The sequence below is a fragment of the Piliocolobus tephrosceles genome, chromosome 14 (genome assembly GCF_002776525.5).
Source record: "Piliocolobus tephrosceles isolate RC106 chromosome 14, ASM277652v3, whole genome shotgun sequence".
Taxonomy (NCBI): Eukaryota; Metazoa; Chordata; class Mammalia; order Primates; family Cercopithecidae; genus Piliocolobus; species Piliocolobus tephrosceles.
In genome coordinates this window covers 40,045,560-40,066,207 of record NC_045447.1, presented here as the reverse complement: position 1 = coordinate 40,066,207, position 20,648 = coordinate 40,045,560, and the positions used below count along the sequence as shown (strand labels likewise).

General features: G+C 43.6%; 1 protein-coding gene across 2 annotated transcripts in view; it reads left to right on the top strand.

The window, feature by feature from the left end:
- The window catches only part of COL15A1 (collagen type XV alpha 1 chain), a 128,631-nt gene extending 117,679 nt beyond the window's left edge, over positions 1 to 10,952 (top strand). For both annotated transcript variants that reach the window (XM_023202857.1, XM_031934079.1), the window contains 6 exons: positions 1,829 to 1,957; positions 2,089 to 2,148; positions 2,894 to 2,953; positions 7,037 to 7,222; positions 8,718 to 8,833; positions 9,836 to 10,952. In XM_023202857.1, coding sequence (XP_023058625.1) covers positions 1,829 to 1,957; positions 2,089 to 2,148; positions 2,894 to 2,953; positions 7,037 to 7,222; positions 8,718 to 8,833; positions 9,836 to 10,049 — 765 coding nt within the window. In that variant the 3' untranslated portion in view covers positions 10,050 to 10,952. The remainder of the gene's footprint in view (positions 1 to 1,828; positions 1,958 to 2,088; positions 2,149 to 2,893; positions 2,954 to 7,036; positions 7,223 to 8,717; positions 8,834 to 9,835) is intronic.
- Positions 10,953 to 20,648: the final 9,696 nt, after the last annotated feature.

Genomic DNA, 20,648 nt, shown 5'->3' with positions numbered 1-20,648 from the left:
AAAGACATGAAAAACAAAATCATTTATATGTAAGTTCCACCATTTGAATCCTTAATTGACTAAGTTATAACAAGAACAAATCATATTACTTATTTATTTATTTATTTATTTATTTGTGGGATGAGGAGTGGACAGGGTCTCCCTCTGTCACCCAAGCTGGAGTGCAGTGCTGAGATCACAGCTGACTGTAGCCTCAACCTCCCTGAGCTCAGGTAATCCTCTCACCTCAGCCTCCAGAGTAGCTGGGACTACAGATGCACACTACCACACCTGGCTAATTTTTGTTTTTGTTTTTGTTTTTGTAGAGATGGTTTTTGTCACGTTGCCCAGGCTGGACTTGAACTCGTGGGCTCAAGTGATTCTCCCATCTTGGCCTCCCGAAGTGCTGGGATTACAGACGCGAGCCACCTTGCCTGGCCACCAATCACAGTATTTCAAAAAGCATAAACCTGCTCAAGTGCGGTGACTCACTCCTGTAATCCCAGCGCTTTGGGAGTCTGAGGCAGGAGGATCGCTTGAGTCTAGGAGTTCAAGACTAGCCTGGGCAACATAGTGAGATCCTGCCTCTACAGAAAAATGTAAAAACTAGCTGGGTGTGGTGGTGCATACCTGTAGTCCCAGCTACTTGAGAGGCTAAGGTGGGAGGATCACTTGAGTTTGGGAAGTCGAGGCTCCAGTGAACCATGACCATACCACCGCACTCCAGCCTGGGTGAAAAATCAAGACCCCATCTCTAGGAAAAAAAAGAAGAAATGAAACAACAAAAGCCCAAGAGCATAAACAATGTTACAGCAGGTCCTTGAGCTGGTCAGAGTTACTTGGGTAATTCAGTCTTCCCCATTCTGCCAAAGAACATCTCTGGCACATTCGTTACCCTGCAGTTCTTTGGAACAAGACATAGCACTCCAAGATTATTGTAATTCACAGAAAAATGGACAAATACTTCACAAGGATATCAGGAGTCCTAAGAATGTTCTTTGATCTTTGCTGGATGTTAGTTGCAAAATTTGGCTGCCAAAAGAAAGAGCTGTCCTGCATATGATGGAATTTTGATATTTAGTTTCCTTGGGGGATATCTAATTCATTTTGATGCACAAAGCCATTATCTTCAAGGCTAGGTGAAAATTAATATTTTATCATCTTTCTCAGTTACAATGAAAAATAAAAACTCTCTTGGCTGATGTTTCTTTGAGATTTGATGCTATTCAATAGATTTTTGTAGCTTCTATATGTGCTTCTAGATATGCCAAATGACTGTCTAAACTTTGGCACTTTTCTAGGCAGAGAAATTACAGACCTCCATTTTGTATCATGCATTTAATATAACTACCAGGCTAGACAAAAAAGATTTAAGACCTTAAGTAGAGTTGCTCACTTGCTTGCCTTTCTTATTCCAAATGAAAAATTTGAAACTCTTCAAGGACTAGCATGAAGTAACACCATTTAACCATGTTAGTGCCACCAAGTAGCTTGAAAAAATAGAAGTGGCAAAACTTACCAATGCTTTTGCTAATGCCCAAACCAAAACAAAGATAACTCCGTTGACAATTTGTAAATGTCTTTATACTCACAGAATAGTATTGTTTTTGTTTTAATTCATTTATTTTAGGTTAGATTTATGTTTCAAAGTATACATGTTTTTGTTTTATCAAGAGGAATGCCCTTTCGTTATTAATGAAGGTATATATCTCTATCTGGCACGTTAACAAGTCTTTTTATTGAGTATCTGGAGACGGCTCCTAGTTGACTTTACAGAAAGGCCGGGTTATCAGTTGGTGCCATTGCTCTAATGATAATGGCAGTGTTTGGAATTTAAATGATCTGACAGGTCACAGCATTCAGCAACATGGATGACATGCTGCAGAAAGCGCATTTGGTTATAGAAGGAACATTCATCTACCTGAGGGACAGCACTGAGTTTTTCATTCGCGTTAGAGATGGCTGGAAAAAATTACAGGTAATTTCTAAACTCCCTTTAACACACTGCCTTCAAATACCCTCTAAAAATAATAATCCACTCCCATAAATGCCATTTTTTCTAGAAGTTTGTAATTGATCTTTCATTTCAATGTACTGTTTTTCTTAAAGCTAGGAGAACTGATCCCCATTCCTGCCGACAGCCCTCCACCCCCTGCACTTTCCAGCAATGTGAGTAGTTACCCTGTTGCACTGCTCATGCATTCATTTATCAGCATTTCCTGAGTCCTGCTTCGTATCTAGCACCAAGCTTTCCAAACTCTGGACAGTCAGCTGTGCATGGTTTAGTATCTGGAGAAGTCCTAGAAATTAATGGGTGCTAACAGAAGGTTCCCACAATAGAGTGGAGGAATAACTAGATCCAGAGGCTGGAGACCCGCTGCTCCCATGTAATAGCCAAATCCTCTTCCGCAGAGGGCTTCCTCTCTCTTGGCCTCAGTTTGTTCATCTGTGGAATCATTGGTTGGTATGAGCAATCTAGAAGATTCCTTTAATTTTTAGCACCGTCTGCCTTATAAGAACATGGGCAACTGGCATTGTCCATCTTTTAGCCCTAGAGCAATGCTTTGAGGTGGGTACTATCATCCCCATTTTGCAGATGATGAAACTGAGGCTCTGAAGAGGTAGCTTTCTCTGTTAAGTGAAAGAGTTGGCGATTAGACTTGGGTTTATCAAAAAGAATGCCCTTCCTTGATTCAGTGCTCTTTTTAAAAGTCTTGAGAACATTTTCTCCCTTTCTGAAGATGATTTCTTCAGCAGGTCATGAAACTCTTTACAGTTAAGAGTCACAGTTACAGACAATGGCAAACTATTTAAAGCGTCTTCTCAAGAAACTTTGCACTCACACCTCAATACACGCTGAAGAACAGATTGAATGCATATTCAGAACTGTTTCTTTTCCTCTTTTTCATAACAGCCACATCAGCTTCTGCCTCCACCAAACCCTATTTCAAGTACCAATTATGAGAAGCCTGCTGTAAGTACAATTTATACATTTAATCTTCTAATACTGAGTGTGTATCTACTAGGTGCTAGGTCTCATGCTTAGTACACAGTTCCTGCAATCATGATGCTTATAGACTAGTGAGAGAGGCAAACAAAAAACAGAGAATTACAATATAGTGTGTAAGTTGTTTGGGTGAACCAAACACAGGGTGCCGGGGGTATGAAGAAGGGCAGAGAAGTCTACCTGGAGGAGATTACCTCCAAACTAAGACCCAAAGGACAGCTGAGGTCAGGGGTGAGCCTGGAAGAAAGATGCAAAGGGAAGATGGAATAGAGGGAGGCAAGGGGAAGGGCTGTACATTCCTGTAATTGCTAGTATTAAATTACGGGCAAAAAAGTAGAGTTCAAGGCAGAAAAGGGAGATGTTTAGTCTGCGGAAGTCAGCAAAAGCAAGGGCTAGGTTTCAAGGGCCTGCCTGCAAGCCAAGCCAAAGAATTTGACCATTTTCTGTGGGCAATGGGGAGCTACAGAAGGGTTTAAAGCAAGAAACAGGTATGATAAGACTGGTGTTTCAGAAATTACCTTGGTTACAGTGTGCAGATTAATCAGAAGGGACAGGAGCAGGGGTCCAAAGGCCAGTTAGGTGGCTCCTGTGTTATCTGAACTAGAATCACAGCAGTAAGCACATAGACTAGTAGGCAATTTGAGAGACATGAAGGAAGCAGGAGTGACTAATAGGGTCATTGATTGAATATGGCACATTAAGGATGAGAGAGGTCAAGAATGATGCCCAGGTTTCTGCTTAGATGATTGAGTGGTGACAGTTTCCTTTCCAGGGATTGTTTCATTGCTGGGATTAGAAACTCTCTCTCTCTATTCCTTTGCTAGGTGAAGTAAAGATCTTGTTTAACTCAGCATAGAAACCTCATGGAAGGTCGGGCATGGTGGCTCATGCGTGTAATCCCAGCACTTTGGGAGGCCAAGGCGGGTGGATCACGAGGTCAGGAGATCGAGACCATCCTGGCTAACATGGTGAAACCCCTACTGTACTAAAAATACAAAAAAATTAGCCGGGCGTGGTGGCAGGCACCTGTAGTCCCAGCTACTCCAGAGGCTGGGGCAGGAGAATGGCATGAACCTGGGAGACGGAGCTTGCAGTGAGCCGAGATCACGCCACTGCACTGGAGCCTGGGTGACAGAGCAAGACTCCATCTCAAAAAAAAAAAAAAGAAAGAAACCTCATGGAACTCCATCACAGGAAGAACAGCCAGGCCTGGGACTCTTGTCTCTCCTAGTCTGCTTTGCTATCTCTACAGACCACCTTCTGAAAGGGTCGTTCTTCCTCCCAGCCTTACCCCAACACACATACATAGGTGACATGAGCTTGCACACAGCTTTGGGTTACCCTGGCACTGATTCTTGCCCCAACTCTGTGTGATCTTACATCTGCTGACCCCAGTACTACTGACTCAGTTCAGAGTCTTGGAAGAGATAGTTTATATCTCTGTCTTGGTCTGTCTTGGGTCAATTGCCCGCTCCTAGCCCAATCAAGAATTACCAGGAGAATGAGGTTGAAGGTCTAAGGCCATTTCTTGTAGCAAGGATTGTGGGGGCACTTTCTAACAACAGAGGTGAGCATTTCCCATCGTGCTGCCATTGATCAAGGAGGAACTAATTTGGAGTGTGGTGAGTCTGAGGTGCCTGGAGGAAACCTGAGTGGAGACTACCAAGAGAGAATAGGTTCTGAAGGTCTGAAACCCCACAGTGGAATCTTGGCTGGAGATGAGCCGTGCAATTATTGCGGGGCTGGTTGGATTCCCAAAAGAGAATCCGTATAGTCAGAAGGGGTCAGACTATGAGGAGCAAAACTGAAAAGGACCTGATGGGAGAAATATGAGAAGGAAACTGAGAAGCCATAGCCAGAGAGGAAGAAAGCAAGCCAAGCAAGGTAGTAGCCAACAGTGTCAAAGGCTGCCAGGAAATTCAGAAGAAGAACCAAAAGGTGTCCTTCAAATTTAGAAACTAGAGCAAAGCATTTAGTAGCCAAAAAGATTCTAGTTGGTTGAAGAGTCAGTGAGAAGTGAAGAAAGAGAGATGTGAGTATCAGTAACCCTTCAAAAAGCCCCAAAGTTAGGGTAGTAGCTAAAGGATTTTTTAAATGGTATTTTATAAATTCAGAACTAATACGTATTCATTGCAGAAAATGTTAACAATGCATGAAAAGAATGGAGAAGAAAATAGGAACACACCTACAATTTTATTAAAACTACAACCATCCACAAAATAACAATTTTAACATTTTGAGTGTTGTAACATTACTGTCTTAATAAAAGTACAATATAAAAATGTTGTTTTATAAAAATGTTCCAACAATTAAAGAAATACAAACATGAGAACACAAAAACCCCCAATCTTGTCATTCAGAAACAACTGTAATTTCAGACATTTCTCTGTGTCTCTCTAAAGGAGAGTAGGGCTTGGTGGAATTAGAGGTGTGGCAAGGAAACCCCTGCCCATGCCTTTCTTAGGTGGCCCCTGGCATTGGGGAAGCCTCATTCCATCAAGGCCTCTTGTGACGCACTCTGATGTAGCCCCAAAGCACACTGATTGGAAGACGATGAGACCGCACGGCTTCTTCCCTCAGGAAGAAGACGGGGGTGAGGGCAGTATAGTCAGATGGCAAGGACATCAAAAAGTCAGGGTGTATATGTGAAGCTGGAAGTCTGGTGGCCTGCCTGTGATTGTGGTGTGTGGGTAGCATGCTAAAGCTCCCTCTTATCCTAATGGCTGGGAATGTAGAGCATAAAATGCTAGCCACCGGGACGCCTGCTGGGGAAGTCTTGGCTCAGTACAGGGCAGGAAGGAGATGGGGATGGGATGTGATGCTGCTTGACCTGGACCTCCATCCAGCATGGTGGTCAAGACAGAACCAGGATGAATAAAAAGAGAGAGACTGGAGCAGGTGGCAGCCTTGGGGTCTGTCCTCTGCAGGAAGGAAAGGGGTGGTGACTGGAGAAAAATATCCAGAGACAGGCAAGGGCTGCTTGGGACAGTCTGGACACTCACCGTAGCTCATGGCCAGTTGTGGCCAACTGGCTGGAAGCTGGAGAAGCAGAAGACCACCATGGCAATCCTGGTCACTGGGACACAGAGACGCTTTGTTCAGATCTGAGAGGCAGGGTAGAAACCAGGAGAGAAACACTGGCCGCCTCCTGCCCCACCGCCTGAGCCTCATTTCATGTCCTTTGGCTTAAGATATTTAAAAATATTTTCCTTTTTGGTAACTTGGACCCAGGTCCTGCACTGGCCTTCCAGCTCTGAGTTGATGAGATAAAAGTTACCCCCGAGATGAGACTGATAGGAGGCAGGGAGATGAGTGTTCCTTGATGATGGAATGCATTTGAGAGGGGATGGTAGAGAGGCTGAGAGAGAGGGCAGTAGTAGGACGCTGGGTTTTGGGAGACAAAGTGTGGGAGAAATAGACTGTGGATTGGTTTTTATTTTGGCTGCTGACCAAGATAGCAGGGATGTGAGACTGGAATGACTATAAGACCCCTAGTTTCCGGAATGGCCTGCCTATCTCAGCAGTCTTAGTCATAGGTGCCGTGTCCTTCTTTCAGTGGCTTTCCCCCAGACCCCTCATGTGATTAGCCCCAGGCTTATCCAGGAGATGGAAGAAAGGGCAGCAGGCAGGTAGCTGGGAGAAGCTCTGGGATCCAGGGCCAAAGCCAGCTTAAAACCCCTGCACAGACCCAGAGGTCTCAAACTTATGGCCTGTAGGTGGATTCAGATCTCTGAAGTGCTTTATTTGGTCCAAGCAATATTTTGTTCTGTTTTTGTTTGTTTGTTTTTGTTTTCACCTAAGGAAGATATTTCTACCACTTAGAGCTGTTCGGAGAGCTGAAACAGGCTGCTTGGGAGACCATAGGTCTCCTTTCCTGGAGATGGTCAGGCAGAGACTGTAATTCCAATGTCAGGGAGGGATTGAATAAAATGACCTTCGGTGTGCCCTCCAGCCTAAGAAGTCTGGAATCTTTGCAGGAATGTGAGATGGTTCTGGGGACTGGAGTTTGCCTTTGATTGTGACTGCTCTCTTTTGTCTCACATTTTTCAGCTGCATTTGGCTGCTCTGAACATGCCATTTTCTGGGGACATTCGAGCTGATTTTCAGTGCTTCAAGCAGGCCAGAGCTGCAGGACTATTGTCCACCTACCGAGCATTCTTATCTTCCCATTTGCAAGATCTGTCCACCATTGTGAGGAAAGCGGAGAGATACAGCCTTCCCATAGTGAACCTCAAGGTAAAAATAAATATGGTTCCCATTGCCTTCTGCATGCGTTAGTTGCCACAGGGGCCGGAGGCACTTTTCATTCCTGTCATCAACAGAAGACTGTTGGCTTAAGTCCGTTCTCTCCCTCACTGGCTATGTCACTTTGGGCGGGTTCTTTGCCTTCCCTGAACCTCAGTTTTCTTTATGCTTGTGTGACCCTTGGAGCATACAAGAGAGAGAATGATAACTTCTTTAGTTGATACAGGGTTTTCTTGTTTGTTTACAAAGTACCTCATTATCTTAATAGGTACTTCTAATAAACATGAGAGTTCTTCATTTTTTAGTTTGTCAGATGAGAAAACTGAGGCTCAGAAGAAGAAACCAGTTTGCTTAAAATCACTGCAAATTAGAGCACTTTGTCCTGAACCCTGGTTTGGTGTTCTCTGAGCATTTAAGCAGATATTTCTCTGCCCCATTTGTGGGTAAGACAGGGCCTGTGGGATCCCTCGATTATTCCACAGAAATAGCAGACTTCTTCAACGCTAGGCAGAGAAAGCTCGTTGCCACTCACACACACCCTGGAGAAGCTCTGGGTCCTGATGACTGTTTCTTAAAGGTACCTCAAGACCCTTTAATCTCTGCAACCCGAGTACTCCAATTTGAAACCTTGAGGCTAGCAAGTTCCATCCTAACCCCATACCCAGCACTTTCCACCTCCTCTCCCAGAATTCTGTTCCAGCACCTTCACCCACTGAAATTATTTTTATTCTTGGATCTCTCTACAAGCGATCAGGCTCTTTCAGGGAAAGGACTAAGAAGTTCATCTTCATCTCACCCACAGTGTAGACTCACCCACAGTGTAGACTGGCACAAGATCTGCCACAAATTTAAAGCTTAATACATATTTGTAATATTTTCAAACTAACAATAATAAAACAAAGACATAAAACACACTTTTGATGGGAAGGAGTCTTGTACACACATGTAATAAGAGAAATTGCCTCAAGACATAAGACAGTAAAAGCAAAGCGTTCATGAATGGATTATAAAATCAAACCACAAACATTTCTTGAGTTTTCCCTCTGTCCAGGCTCTAGAATTGGGGATGGAGACTCTAGTGTGAGGGGGCATCTGGGCCTTGAAGAGTGAGTAAAAATAGGCCAGGTATGGTGGTGCATGCCTGTAATCCCAGCACTTTGGGAGGCCGAGATGGGTGGATCACTTGAGGTCAGAAGATCGAGACCAGCCTGACCAACATGAAGAAACCCCACCTCTACTAAAAATACAAAATTAGCTGGGTGTAGTGGTGCATGCCTGTAATCCCAGCTACTCAGGAGGCTGAGGTAGGAGAATTGCTTGAGCCTGGGAGGCGGAGATTGCAATGAGCCAAGATCCCACCATTGCACTCTAGCCTGGCTGGATGACAAAACCGAAACTGTCTCTAAAAAAAAAAAAAAAAGTAAAAATCTAATTCATTTGTAGGCTGATGGTATAATTATTCTAATGTGGTATTTTGTCTCTATAGGGCCAAGTACTTTTTGATAATTGGGACTCAATTTTTTCTGGCCACGGAGGTCAGTTCAATATGCATATTCCAATATACTCCTTTGATGGTCGAGACATAATGACAGATCCTTCATGGTAAGTGAGGGTGGAAGTTCTCAGATATGGTGTGATAGACAGTTTTAGGGGGCATCCTAACAATGGGATGCCTTTATCAGCTGCTTCTCTAGGATATTGTCAACATAAAGCCACAGTGAGGCAACTGAGGGCCTCAGAGAAAGCCTTGTCCCTGGAGTCAGAAGACCCAGATCCAGTAACTCAATATGGAATCCTGGGCAAGACATTCCCACTGTCTGAACCTCAGCTGCCTTACCTGTCAAATGGGCAAGATAACCATATCTATGTCATAGAATTGTGAGAATAAAATGAATATATATGAAAACATATAGTACACAGTGGGCACATCATAAGTGGTAAGCAATGCAACTCCTGGTGATCTTGTAACTCTACACTGTGATTTGCACTCTAAATCTTGAAAATTATGTGTGTTTTTCAGAATAGAACAACTCAGCAAACCTCTCCTCAGTGCCTAGTCTATACTAGACCTGAGGCCAGGCCTGGAAGTCACAGTAATAAACCTACACGGCTCCTACTTTTACAGGGCTCACAGTCTACAGAGGAAATAGATACACACTAACTGTGACTCTAGATAGAATATTATAATTGTAAGTGGAGAAACAGGTACCATAGGATATACAGGAAATGTTTGTTTTCATTTTTACTTAGGGGTGAGAATTAGAGATGGCTTCCTGCAAGAGGAAGTTATTTATTGGCCTTTGAAAGATGAGAAGGAGTCACTGCTCTGAAAATGAAAGAGAAGCCCTCCAGACTAAGGGACCCCATGAGCAAAGGTTTATATTCACAAAAGAAGAGGGTGTGATTTGAAAACGACTGCAACCTGGGTATGGCTGGAATCCAGTGTGCTAAGAAAGCTAGCAAGGGCAATGAGGATAGAGAGGTGATTTGGCATCAGGGTTAAGGAGTTTAACTTGATTCACTAAACTTATGCCAATTTGCTTACCAAAAAATACCACAAAGAAGTGTCATTTTGAAAAATAACACGACAAAATTACGTTTTAGGCCCCAGAAGGTCATTTGGCACGGCTCCAGCCCTCATGGTGTCCGCCTTGTGGATAACTACTGTGAAGCGTGGCGAACCACCGACACGGCGGTCACGGGACTTGCCTCCCCGCTGAGCACGGGGAAGATTCTGGACCAGAAAGCATACAGCTGTGCTAATCGGCTAATTGTTCTGTGTATCGAAAACAGTTTCATGACAGACGCTAGGAAGTAATGGCCTTCCGATCATTCTTAAACTTTTCAATGTTTTCTTATGTGAAGAGTTGACACTGAGATCTAAAATGTTTAATTGTTGTAAATATTATAGTTTTTTTTTTTTTTTTTTTACTACACATTCGTTACAACAGCAACCAAAGAAAACATACCTCAATACACTCAAAACTGAAGACATAGAGGACTCAGATCAAAGACAAAATCTGATCCATATATTGGTGCTAGATTCTGCGGGAAACCCAGCAGTGTGAACGCATCCCAACATAGGTTAAGAGCAAGTTGAAAACAAAGGCCATGGCATTCTGCCACCGCATCCTTCAGACAGTTATATCCTCCTTTTAAACCATTGTTGTTGAGTGTAAGATGTCCTTCATGTTTTCTTACAAAGTCAGTGTTTAGAAAGGTTACGCTTTCTAAGTTATATACAGATCAAATGCTTTTTTCTTTCACGTACATCCATCATTTGCAACTGCTGTTCATACACAGAAACAGGACTGCTTAAATGATCCTATTTGTATTTTCTGATGCTATCAGACTTTAATGTTTTTTCCCTAAAATATTATTGCCATCATGCTTTAGGAATTTTATATTTTTACACAATCATATTTTAGTATGGCGTCTGTTTATGTAACTGACTTGCTGGAAAAGTTGAAACTCCAAATTATCTGAAACTAGAAAAGAAATAGCACATAATTACTACCTTCCCCTGGGCTGCTCTCCTCCCCAACCCCCACCCCACAATTTTATGACTTCCATTTGGCAATTCCTGAATTATAACTGCGACTGAAACAAACAGGTTCATAGAGATGAATTTGCTGAGAAACATATATCTACATGTTGTATACTTGGGTTTTTTTTTCCGTGTAAGTGAACATAAAAACATCTTTTCCGGGTGCTTTCTTCATTTGACTTTTTCCTGCTAGTTCCTTTATTCTCCATCGCTGATGTGGAAGTGGACCTGGGGTGGGTTTGCTAATCCTGCCACTGGTGCTGCCCCCAGGCGATGATCAGAGAACTGAAAGGTTTTCCCATCATGCTCATCTGCCCTGGCTGTTGTCTCCCGTCTAGTGGGGCCAGTGTAGGTTGTGTAGAGCCTCAGAGTGGGAAACAGGATGAGCTGTGATTCTGCCGCCATCTCAGGGCATGACTTTGGGCAAGTCGGCCTCTGTCTCTAAAGGAGATTGGGATAAGACAAGCGTAGTATTGGCTACTGGTCATTAAATATCAGACTTCTGATATACCCCATTTAATTTTCATAATAACCTTGCTAAGTAGTTTTTTAATCTCTACTTTACAATTAAAAAAAAAAAAAGTCAAAGCTCAGGGAGTTACTTGTTCCAGGTCATACACTGGTGAATGGCAGGACTGGTTTCAGACTCAGGGTCTGTCTCATGTCAGGGCCCATCATCTTCCCAAGGAACCCCTATGCAAGACTGCCTCTCTGCTCCCTCCCAGCTGCAAGCATGTGATTCTCTGGCTCTTGGTCTGACCCTCTAGGAGAAACATAATCACCAGGCAAGAAGTATGCTGGGATATTTCCTCCCATTCAGCTAGGCTGGCCCAGAAGCTCAGCAAAGTGAATCCGCCCTCAGAGTCCTTGAAGTAGAAAGGAAATCAAAGAGGAAAAACAAGGAAAAAAAGGCAGCCCAGAATCTCCATGCAGGGGCTTCATAAATACATGAGCGGTGAGAATCTTCCTAATGAGTCACAGAATGAAGACAGTTTGAGGCTGGAAAGCCCCAGAGGTGGCTTGTTGAGGACCAGCCCATCCGTTGAGTGAGGAGGGCTAGGGGTGTGTGGCATGGACAGGAACTGCAAGGGGAAGGTGGGCAGGAGGCTCCGGAGGCAATGAAGCTCAGACACTGTCCATTTCTGTCACAGCCCACCTGGCCCAGGGTTACAGAAGAGGCAAGGTGGGTTGGGGTTTTGGGGAGGAGCCCAAAGTCAAGGAGACATCATTTGCTAACCATGGAAAAAGTACTGAGGCTTATGGCGTTGCCGTTCAGGCCTCTCCATGCACCAGAGGAGGAATAACCAGCTGACCCAGAAGGAGGCCCTGAGTCAGCCCCAGCCCCATTCAGACTCAGAGAATGAGTGTCAAAATCCTGGGACTGACATTCACTGAACACCAGCCCTTGCCCAAGCTTTCCCGTCACATGTTGAAAACTGTCAACCCGGTATCCTCAAGGTCAATCAGGCAAGCCACAGAGGCTCCTCTACAGGCTATGTCATCAGAGCCCCATCCCATCTTGGGAAAGCCTTAAACACTCCAGGCCTAGCCTGGCCCTTCTGCCAATGGCCGGCACATCTGTGACATCCCCCAGCTACCAAACCTGCCTGCCTTTCCTCATACTTCCTCCTCTGAACACCTAACGTGTAGCATCTGAGTCTTGTTACACAGTTGAAACACAATGGCGGAAGGGCCTCTAAGCCTTCACTCTGTCTCATGCCTGGCTGTCTCAAATGTGCCTGAAGGCTGGGAAGCCAATGAACAGTCTCAGGCATGATGAGGGAGGGAAGAATTGTCACGAGTAATTCATTATGCTGGAGGTCTTTTGGAGACTTGCTGTGAGTCCATACTGCACACCCTCAGGGTCTGAAACCTGCTGCAACCAAAGCCCCTACCCAGCAACAGAACTAGAGGGAGAGAAATGGCTGCCAACCCATGTCAGGGACCAGGCTCCATAAGGAGGCAGACTCTGGAGAGTGCAAAGGAACAGAGGGTCTGAGCAGGTATGGGGGGAGAGCATGAAGGAGGTGGTCCAGGAGAATCCCCCTGGCAACCTGGATGTGGCCACACAGAGTAGCCCAAAGAAAAACCCAGGGAACAAGGAGAATGGGCCGCAGGAGCCATCCTTGCATTTCCCTCCTGGACTTCATGTGGCTAGCATGGTGTCTCTTGAACCTGTAAAGGGTGTAAGTCAGAGACAGCGTGGAATTCTGGGAGCCATCAGCAATCCAGTACAGCTGAATAGCAGTCAAGACACTTTGTATTAGCCCATAGAGGAAACACAACTCAAATTTACACTTTTTTTTTTTTTTTTAAAGAAATATATTGGCTCATGAAACCAGATAAGACAGGGGATGCAGAGACTCAAGCAATGTGGCATGACAATGTGGTCGGTCACTCTGTTCTCTCTCTCCGTGTGTGTGTGTGTCTGTCTGTCTGTCTTGCTTCTCTTTTTCTGTGAATATGGCTTCTTGCCTCCAAGTGAGGACAAGATTCATGTGGCAGAGATGTCTGCAAACAGCTCTAGGCTTATATTATTCCACCACCCCAGAGAGTGGCTCCAGAGGAAAGAGAAGACTTCCTCTTCCACTGGGATGATATGAATTCCTGGAAAGGACTCTGATTGGTTCCGATTGTGTCACATGCCCATGACTGTGTTTGGCTGCCCCCATCTCAGAGATGAGTTGTGCAGAAGGAAAATTCCTCTATCCAAAATGCATGGGGGTTTGCAATGACCTGAAAATGAGGGACAGAAGGTTGAGAGGGCCAACAAAATAGATTCTATCACACACAGCAGCAGGGAAGATCAAGTGTGGGGGACATTGCAGTGAAATAATAGACAGAGGTGAGATCGTGCTGGCCTTGAAATCCAGGAAGAGGCATTTAGACTATCCTGCAACTGAAGTAGGAGTTAAGAAGAAAGTACTTAGGCAGATCGTGAGGGTACAGGAATCCTTGGTAAGGTTTTCCTTTTAAGGAAAAGCAGCCCCAGAATCATATTCTTTTTTTTTTTTTTTTTGAGATGGAGTCTCACTCTGTCACCAGGCTGGAGTGCAGTGGCGTAATCTCAGCTCACTGCAACCTCTGCCTCCCAGGTTCAAGCAATTCTCCTGCCTCAGCCTCCCGAGTAGCTGGGACTATAGGAGCACGGCACCACGCCCAGGTAATTTTTGTATTTTTAGTAGAGGCGGGGTTTCACCATGTTGACCAGGATGGTCTCGATCTCCTGACCTCATGATCTGCCTGCCTCGGCCTCCCAAAGTGCTGGGATTACAGGTGTGAGCCACTGCACCCAGCCAATCATGTTCCTTTCTAACAAAGAGCAGCCTGTAAAATTGATCTGCAGACATAGACAAGCAAGCTGGAAGCTTGCACGAGTGAATGCTGGCAGTTGTGCCAATAGGAAAAGGCTACCTGGGACTAGGCATGTTCAAAATGACGGCTCCATCTTCCCTTCTCTTTGCCAGCCACGTGTACAGTAAGGAGCAGACAAGATGGTGCTGGCCAAGTGGAAAGCCCATTTGCATAATAAGATTAGGGTGGGGTGACCAGCCTTCCCCACGTGCTCTGTAAATGTCACACCTGGTCAAACCAATCTGTGGGCCCTACTTAAGTCAGACACCACCTCCTCAAGCCTGAGTGTGTATAAAATCTGCTGCAGTTTTTCCTTTTCAGTCATCTCTCCCTCAGGAGAGAGAAGGCTGCTCTCCTCTTGCCTTTCTATTGCCTATTAAACTTTCTGCTCTTTGACCCACTTATATGTGTCCCTGTCCTTAATCTTCTTGGTGCAAGATGACAAACTCCGGGTATTTACTGAGACAATGATGCCACTTCACAACTGGTAGGACACCTTGGGAATATTTAAATGAGATAAGAGGTGGTATCGGATCCACGTTTGAGAAAGATCAAGCAAGTTTTTTGTTTATTCGTGCACTCATTTAGAAATATTTCTTGAATAATAATTTGTAACCAGGATCATGTTTGGACTTGGGAGTACAAAGATAAATGATGCACTCACTTTTCAAATCTACTAAGTCCTTTCTAATGCCACAGACTGTTTCAAATCTCATGTATATTTCCTGCCGCTTGCTCTCCAACTCCTCAGAAACCCTACCAGTGGGAGACAAGCACATGCAGTCCTTGCCTATCCTAACAGCTGGAGAAGTACTTTTCTGGTTACCCCTTGAGCTCCTGGTCCATCAAAACACCACTGAGCCTCCTCAAACCTCTTTGGTACCACTAGCTGATTTTCTCCTTTTGCCTTCCACCTTGTACTCCAATTTATAGGGCAGGTAAGTAGAGAGATGCCTTTGTCTGTGTCTGAATTCTGGTCCTGCCACCTACTAACCATGTAATCATAGCCAAGCTACTGAAAACCTCCAAGTTACTGAAAATAATGCTCCACACTCGATCTTTCCCTGCAGCTCAGTTTCTTAATCTGTAAAAAGATATTCGTGGAAACTACTCTCCTTTCAGTTAATTTACAGGAAGCACTGGAAACAGCATTCTGGCCCTGTGTAAGCATCCAATCAGTGTTTGCAATCTTTGGCCTGTTCCAGTTGTCTCTCGGTAGGAGCTGGGGAGGTCTCTCCTTTAGCCATCCTAGCTGGTGTCTTCCAGTCTGCCTGTCTTCTCTGCCTGTCTCCAGGCACGGGGCCGGGACTCAATGTATATGTAGCGGTACAGCTCTGCCTGCTGTTAGTAAATATCCATTGTCCCACGACCCCAAATGTCTTGAATATCCTGCCCCTCTGCACCTGCCCTTCATGATCCAACAACTAAAATGTTATCATCTGGCTCCTGATGGGCTGCTAACAAGAGGGCTGAATTCTTTCTGATAGACAGTCACACGTACCACATCAACTGTTAAGACTTCTCGTCATCCCCCTGCATGAGCCTGCTGGGGACCCTGAGTTCCAAGAAGGACCCAGAGCACCCTGTTATCTGATATGTTTGTGGGAGGAAATTGCCTCCCTCTCCTCTCCTTCTAAATTTATGCCTTTTCCTCTAGTCCTTCTCTCAGTGAGTGGCTCCACCATCCAGTCCGTGGCCAAGGAATCATTTATTTATTCAACAATATGGACTAGGTGTCTCCTTAGTGATAAAAATAACAACAACAATGAACCATGAAATAAGTGCTAGGAAGCTCAGCGAAGTTGAGATATTGTTATGATGACTACTTTCATTTTTCTTTTTTTTTTTTTTTTTTTTTTTGAGACAGGATCTTACTCTTTAACCCAGGCTACAGTACAATGGTGTGATCATGGCTTATTGCAGCCTTAATTCCTAGGCTCAAGTGATTCTCCCACCTCAGCCTCCTGAGGAGCTGGGACTACAGGTGCGTACCACCAGACCTGGCTAATTTTTAGTACATATATATACACACACACACATATATGTATATGTACTAATATATGTATGTTTAGTACATATATATATTTGTAGAGACAAGGTCTTGCAATGTTGCTCAGGCTGGTCTTGAACTCCTGGCCTCACAAAATTCTCCTGCCTCGGCCTTTTAAAGCGCTGCACATGGTGGTCTTCCCTTAAGGCAATGTGGTACTGGCTCTTTTCTTATCTTCCCTAGGACTGCTGCTCACATCTCCTGGCCTCCACAGTCCCATCTCCTTAGTTCATTCTCCACACCAGAGGAGAGAGCTTTCTAGAAAACCTGCCATACTCAGTCAGTGTTTTGATTTGAGTTTCCCTTTAGAGGAGGATTCATTTAGTTTCTCTGCAAGGTGATCCCAAGAAACAAGGTAAGAGAGCCGAGAAATGAGACAGGGATGGGAAGGGAGATTTTAAAGGGTGCATCTAGTTCCCACTGTGAGTGATTACATCACACTGTCCTCTTAGGAATTCTGGGAGCCATTGCAGTCTGGCACCTCAGAGTTTCCAGCCAAAGGGGCAAGGATGTTATGGTATTCATACACCAACCCCTCTCAGTCTTTGAAAAGCAGGAGGGCGGGGCACTGGATGAGATTCCAGGACTTCCGGCCTGCTGCACACAGGCAGAGTGGGCTCAGCTGCCACAGAACACTGATGCTGGTGGTGGGAACTTGGAGGTTTATGGGTGGGGCACCCCAGAGGCTGCAGTATCAGGCCCAATCTAGCAGGAAGTCACTCAGGGTTTACTCCAAGATAACACTTTGAGCTTACAATACCTTCCTCAAACCTTGTTGAAATGATGAAAACAACAAACAGGAAAAAAAACACAAAAACCTGCAACCCCTGTTAAAAAAGGAAGAGCTATATCAACCTGGCAGAAACTTTGAGGACTTTCTGGAAGATAGAAACCCGCTATGATTGGCTATCCTATAGTCACAGCAGCAAAGGCAGGGCCTGTGTTGGAGTCCCTCCTGAGGCTGATAGCCACAGGAAAGTGCCAGCAGGGGCTGGAAACAGAAATAAGCTGGGAAAAGGCTAGGGGGAAGCTCACAGGGACCTGTGCAGTTGCTGACAGCACCAAGAAGACCTATCAGTCCTTCCAATGTGGGCTTTCATATTTATGAACATCAGTACAGAACGACAAGCACCAATTAGTCATCTGAGGAGATCTAGCAGCCTCCAAAAGGGAACCAACAGTCAATCAGAGCCAATGGCTTCTATTTTGAAAGAATGATTACAGAAAACAGGAGATAACTTTTAAAGATTCAAATTTTTGTTTTCATCCCACTCTACTGGAAACAAGGAATTAAAAAAAAAAAAAAAGTAAATTGGTATTCTCAGTAAAATTTCAGAAAGTAAAAGAAGCATGAAATGAAATACTGGGAGAATAAGAAACAGCCCTTGAAAATAAAAGAATGACTGTATCACCAGAATAAAATAGAACTACAGCATATATGCTACTGAAACCTGATTTAATGAATTGTTAGATCAAATCAAAAGAATTGATGTAATTGCTGAGAAGACACAGACAAAAAGATAAATTCACGAAATAAAAGATGAGGGAAGTAGACAGACATAATGTTTCAATATTTATATAACAGGAGTCACAGAATAAAAGAGAATATTAGATGGAAGAGAAGTATCAGTGAACAAAAGAAGTTGGGTGCGGTGGCTCGAGCCTGTAGTCCCAGCTACTTGGGAGGCTGAGGCAGGAGGATCACTTAAGCCTGGACGTTCAAGACCAGCGGAACAACATGATGAGACACTATCCCCATCAAAATGTAAATATAAATAAATAAATAAATGAAATAAAATTTCCTGAGCTAAAGAAGGAGCATAATCGATAGATTGAAATGATTCACTGAGTCCTGGGCAGAATTGTTGCAAAATATCCACCTGTGTACATTTCTGGTAAAATTTTTGCATTTCAGTAATAACGTAAAATCCTATACACTTCTATATAGACAGCAATTCAGATTGGCATTGGAGTTCTTATTTGCAATATCAAAAATTAGAAAACAATAGGGTAAAGTGTAAATAATCCTGTGGATTAAGAATTATATTAAAATTTCACAGCCAACCAAACTTTCATGTATAGGAACAAAGAGAGACATTTTCAGAAGGGTCAAAACTCAAAATTAGAGCATCCAGGTACCTTTTCTGAAAAACAGACTTTGTGGAAGGATTATAACCAAATGGAAATTAACCGAGAATTCGTATTTCACAAAGCAGAGGATGTGATGATAGAAATCTAATGAGAAACAAAGTCAGGATAACTTATGGTTGTATCCAAATCAATTTTTCCCAATGTGTAGTATATATACCACATACGGATTGAGATGGTTTTTACTTTAACAGTTATATATTTATTTCAATGGCTGTTAGAAAAATATAGATACATACTAAATCCATAATTTCACATTTATTTTTGTTTAATATAAAGTAAGTATTTAAGTTTTAAAAAGTGGGCTGGTTGAAAGGAAAGTGTTAGGTAGCTAACAGTACAAATGATACATTGTCAAGGTGATAAACAACTGACTGAATTTTCGGAAATGTTGAGCCGAATAATTGTCAATAACGTGGTTGTAAAATACATTCCAGACTTTACCCAACTGTGATGATAAAACAGGTTTGCATTTCTTCTAAAACTTAATTACAGGGCTGATGCCCTAGGTACAAAATTAGCACAAGGTCATCTTCTTCTTTCTCAAATATTCTTCAAAAACGATTCCTTCAAATATTCTAGGCTTGCTTCTATTTGCCCAGGAATTTGTTCAGCTCATTGTTTATCTGTGGGTACGTCCTGGGAAAAGGGAATTCCAGGATGTCCCCTGTGGCCAGATTCACTTCCCTGGTGTCAACACTCCATTGGCAGTAAGTGCCCAGCTGGTGTTTTGGGGCACTCCGCTGAAGTCATGGAGATCTTGAAGAGATGTTCTGGTGGTCCTGTCACCCAAACCATGTCAGCTGCCACTGATACAGTTCTCTGCCAATCGATTCCACAGCGCTTTCCTGTAGTTCAAGAATGTTTGCCTCTTCTCGCAGTGCTGTGCTTATTTATAAGATGCCCACAGTAAAACTGCCTGGTCTCAGTGTTACAGCTCTTAAATAGCACAGCATTTTCTGTTCATCTGTGCACTGTAGTTTTCTTCAAGACATCTCCCCAAGCAGGAGAGAAGCCAGCTGAGAAGTTCTACAATTAATCCTATGTGTTCACCTCAAACATTTCCCAGACTGTGGTGATGAGTGTTTTGGTGTCCTGCAAAGCAGAGCCTGAGACAAGGACTTAGTGCAGGCGATCCCAGGAAGTAGGAGCAAGGAGATAGGGAGAGTAAAACAGAGAAAGAGGAAAAGTCCATGAACAGACACACTGTGAGGTCACTATTGTCAGCAACAAGAGCTCAGTTCCACCAGGACCTCTGAGAAGTATGCAGAATGTTCCCCACAAGTGTCTACCGGCTGGAGCATTTGTTCATTGGCCAACATTGTGCATTGGTTGAGGGTTGCCCATAGGGTATGAATTCCTCGGTACTTCTGAGCTGGTCCAGCCTGCAAAGCTTCCTGACATTAGGAGAAGGCCCTAGCACGGAATGAAGAAAGACAAGAGGTGTGAGTCTGGAGGTAGAGCACCAGCAGCAGAAGGTGAGTCAGACTGTCTATCACAGGTATGAATGAAATCAGAGATGGGCTAAATGGGTGTGACACAGACACAGGAGGCAACAACTACAATCCCACTTAGCAGTCCAGCCTTCCCACTCCTCATCATCAGTTTCAATCATGACCCCATCTTCCACATAGTTCTGTATTGCTTTTTGGCACCCGTTAGAGCAACGACAGTGGATATGACATGTTTTAACATATTTGATCCTCTGTCAGCAAAAGAAAAAGCAAAAATGAATTAACCGAAGTGTATAAAACACAGTATACCTGATAAACTTTAAAAAGAGATAAATTTGGTTATTTGAAAACAAAATAAGGAAACCTCTGGCAAGTCTGAGAAGCAGACTTCTGGCAAAAGAAAGAAAAACACGCATATACAAAACTGTAATGAAAAAGCTAGAAACCACTGACACAGAAGATGTTTTAAAAATTAAAAGAGATTTATACAATTTACTAATATGAATTTTAAAATATAGATATAATAGATAATGTGCTACGAAAATGTAATGACAAAAATCAATGCAAAAAAGAAAAATAAAGAAAATATCTGAATTGCTTACTAACCACAAACGAAACTTAAAAGACTATGGAAAATCTGCTCACCTCACCCAGTTTTGCATTCTTAGATAGTTTCATGGGTGGGACAGGAACAGTTCCTGAAAGAAAGGAGAATGCTACAGGAGAAAGAAATAGTAACAGGAAAGTGAAAATAAATGATGCTCATTGCATTCCGCCCTTTGAGTAAAAGGGACAACGCCACATACGCTCTTCCACGTATACAATTCCAAGAAGGCAAACATAATACAATGCACTCACCTCGTC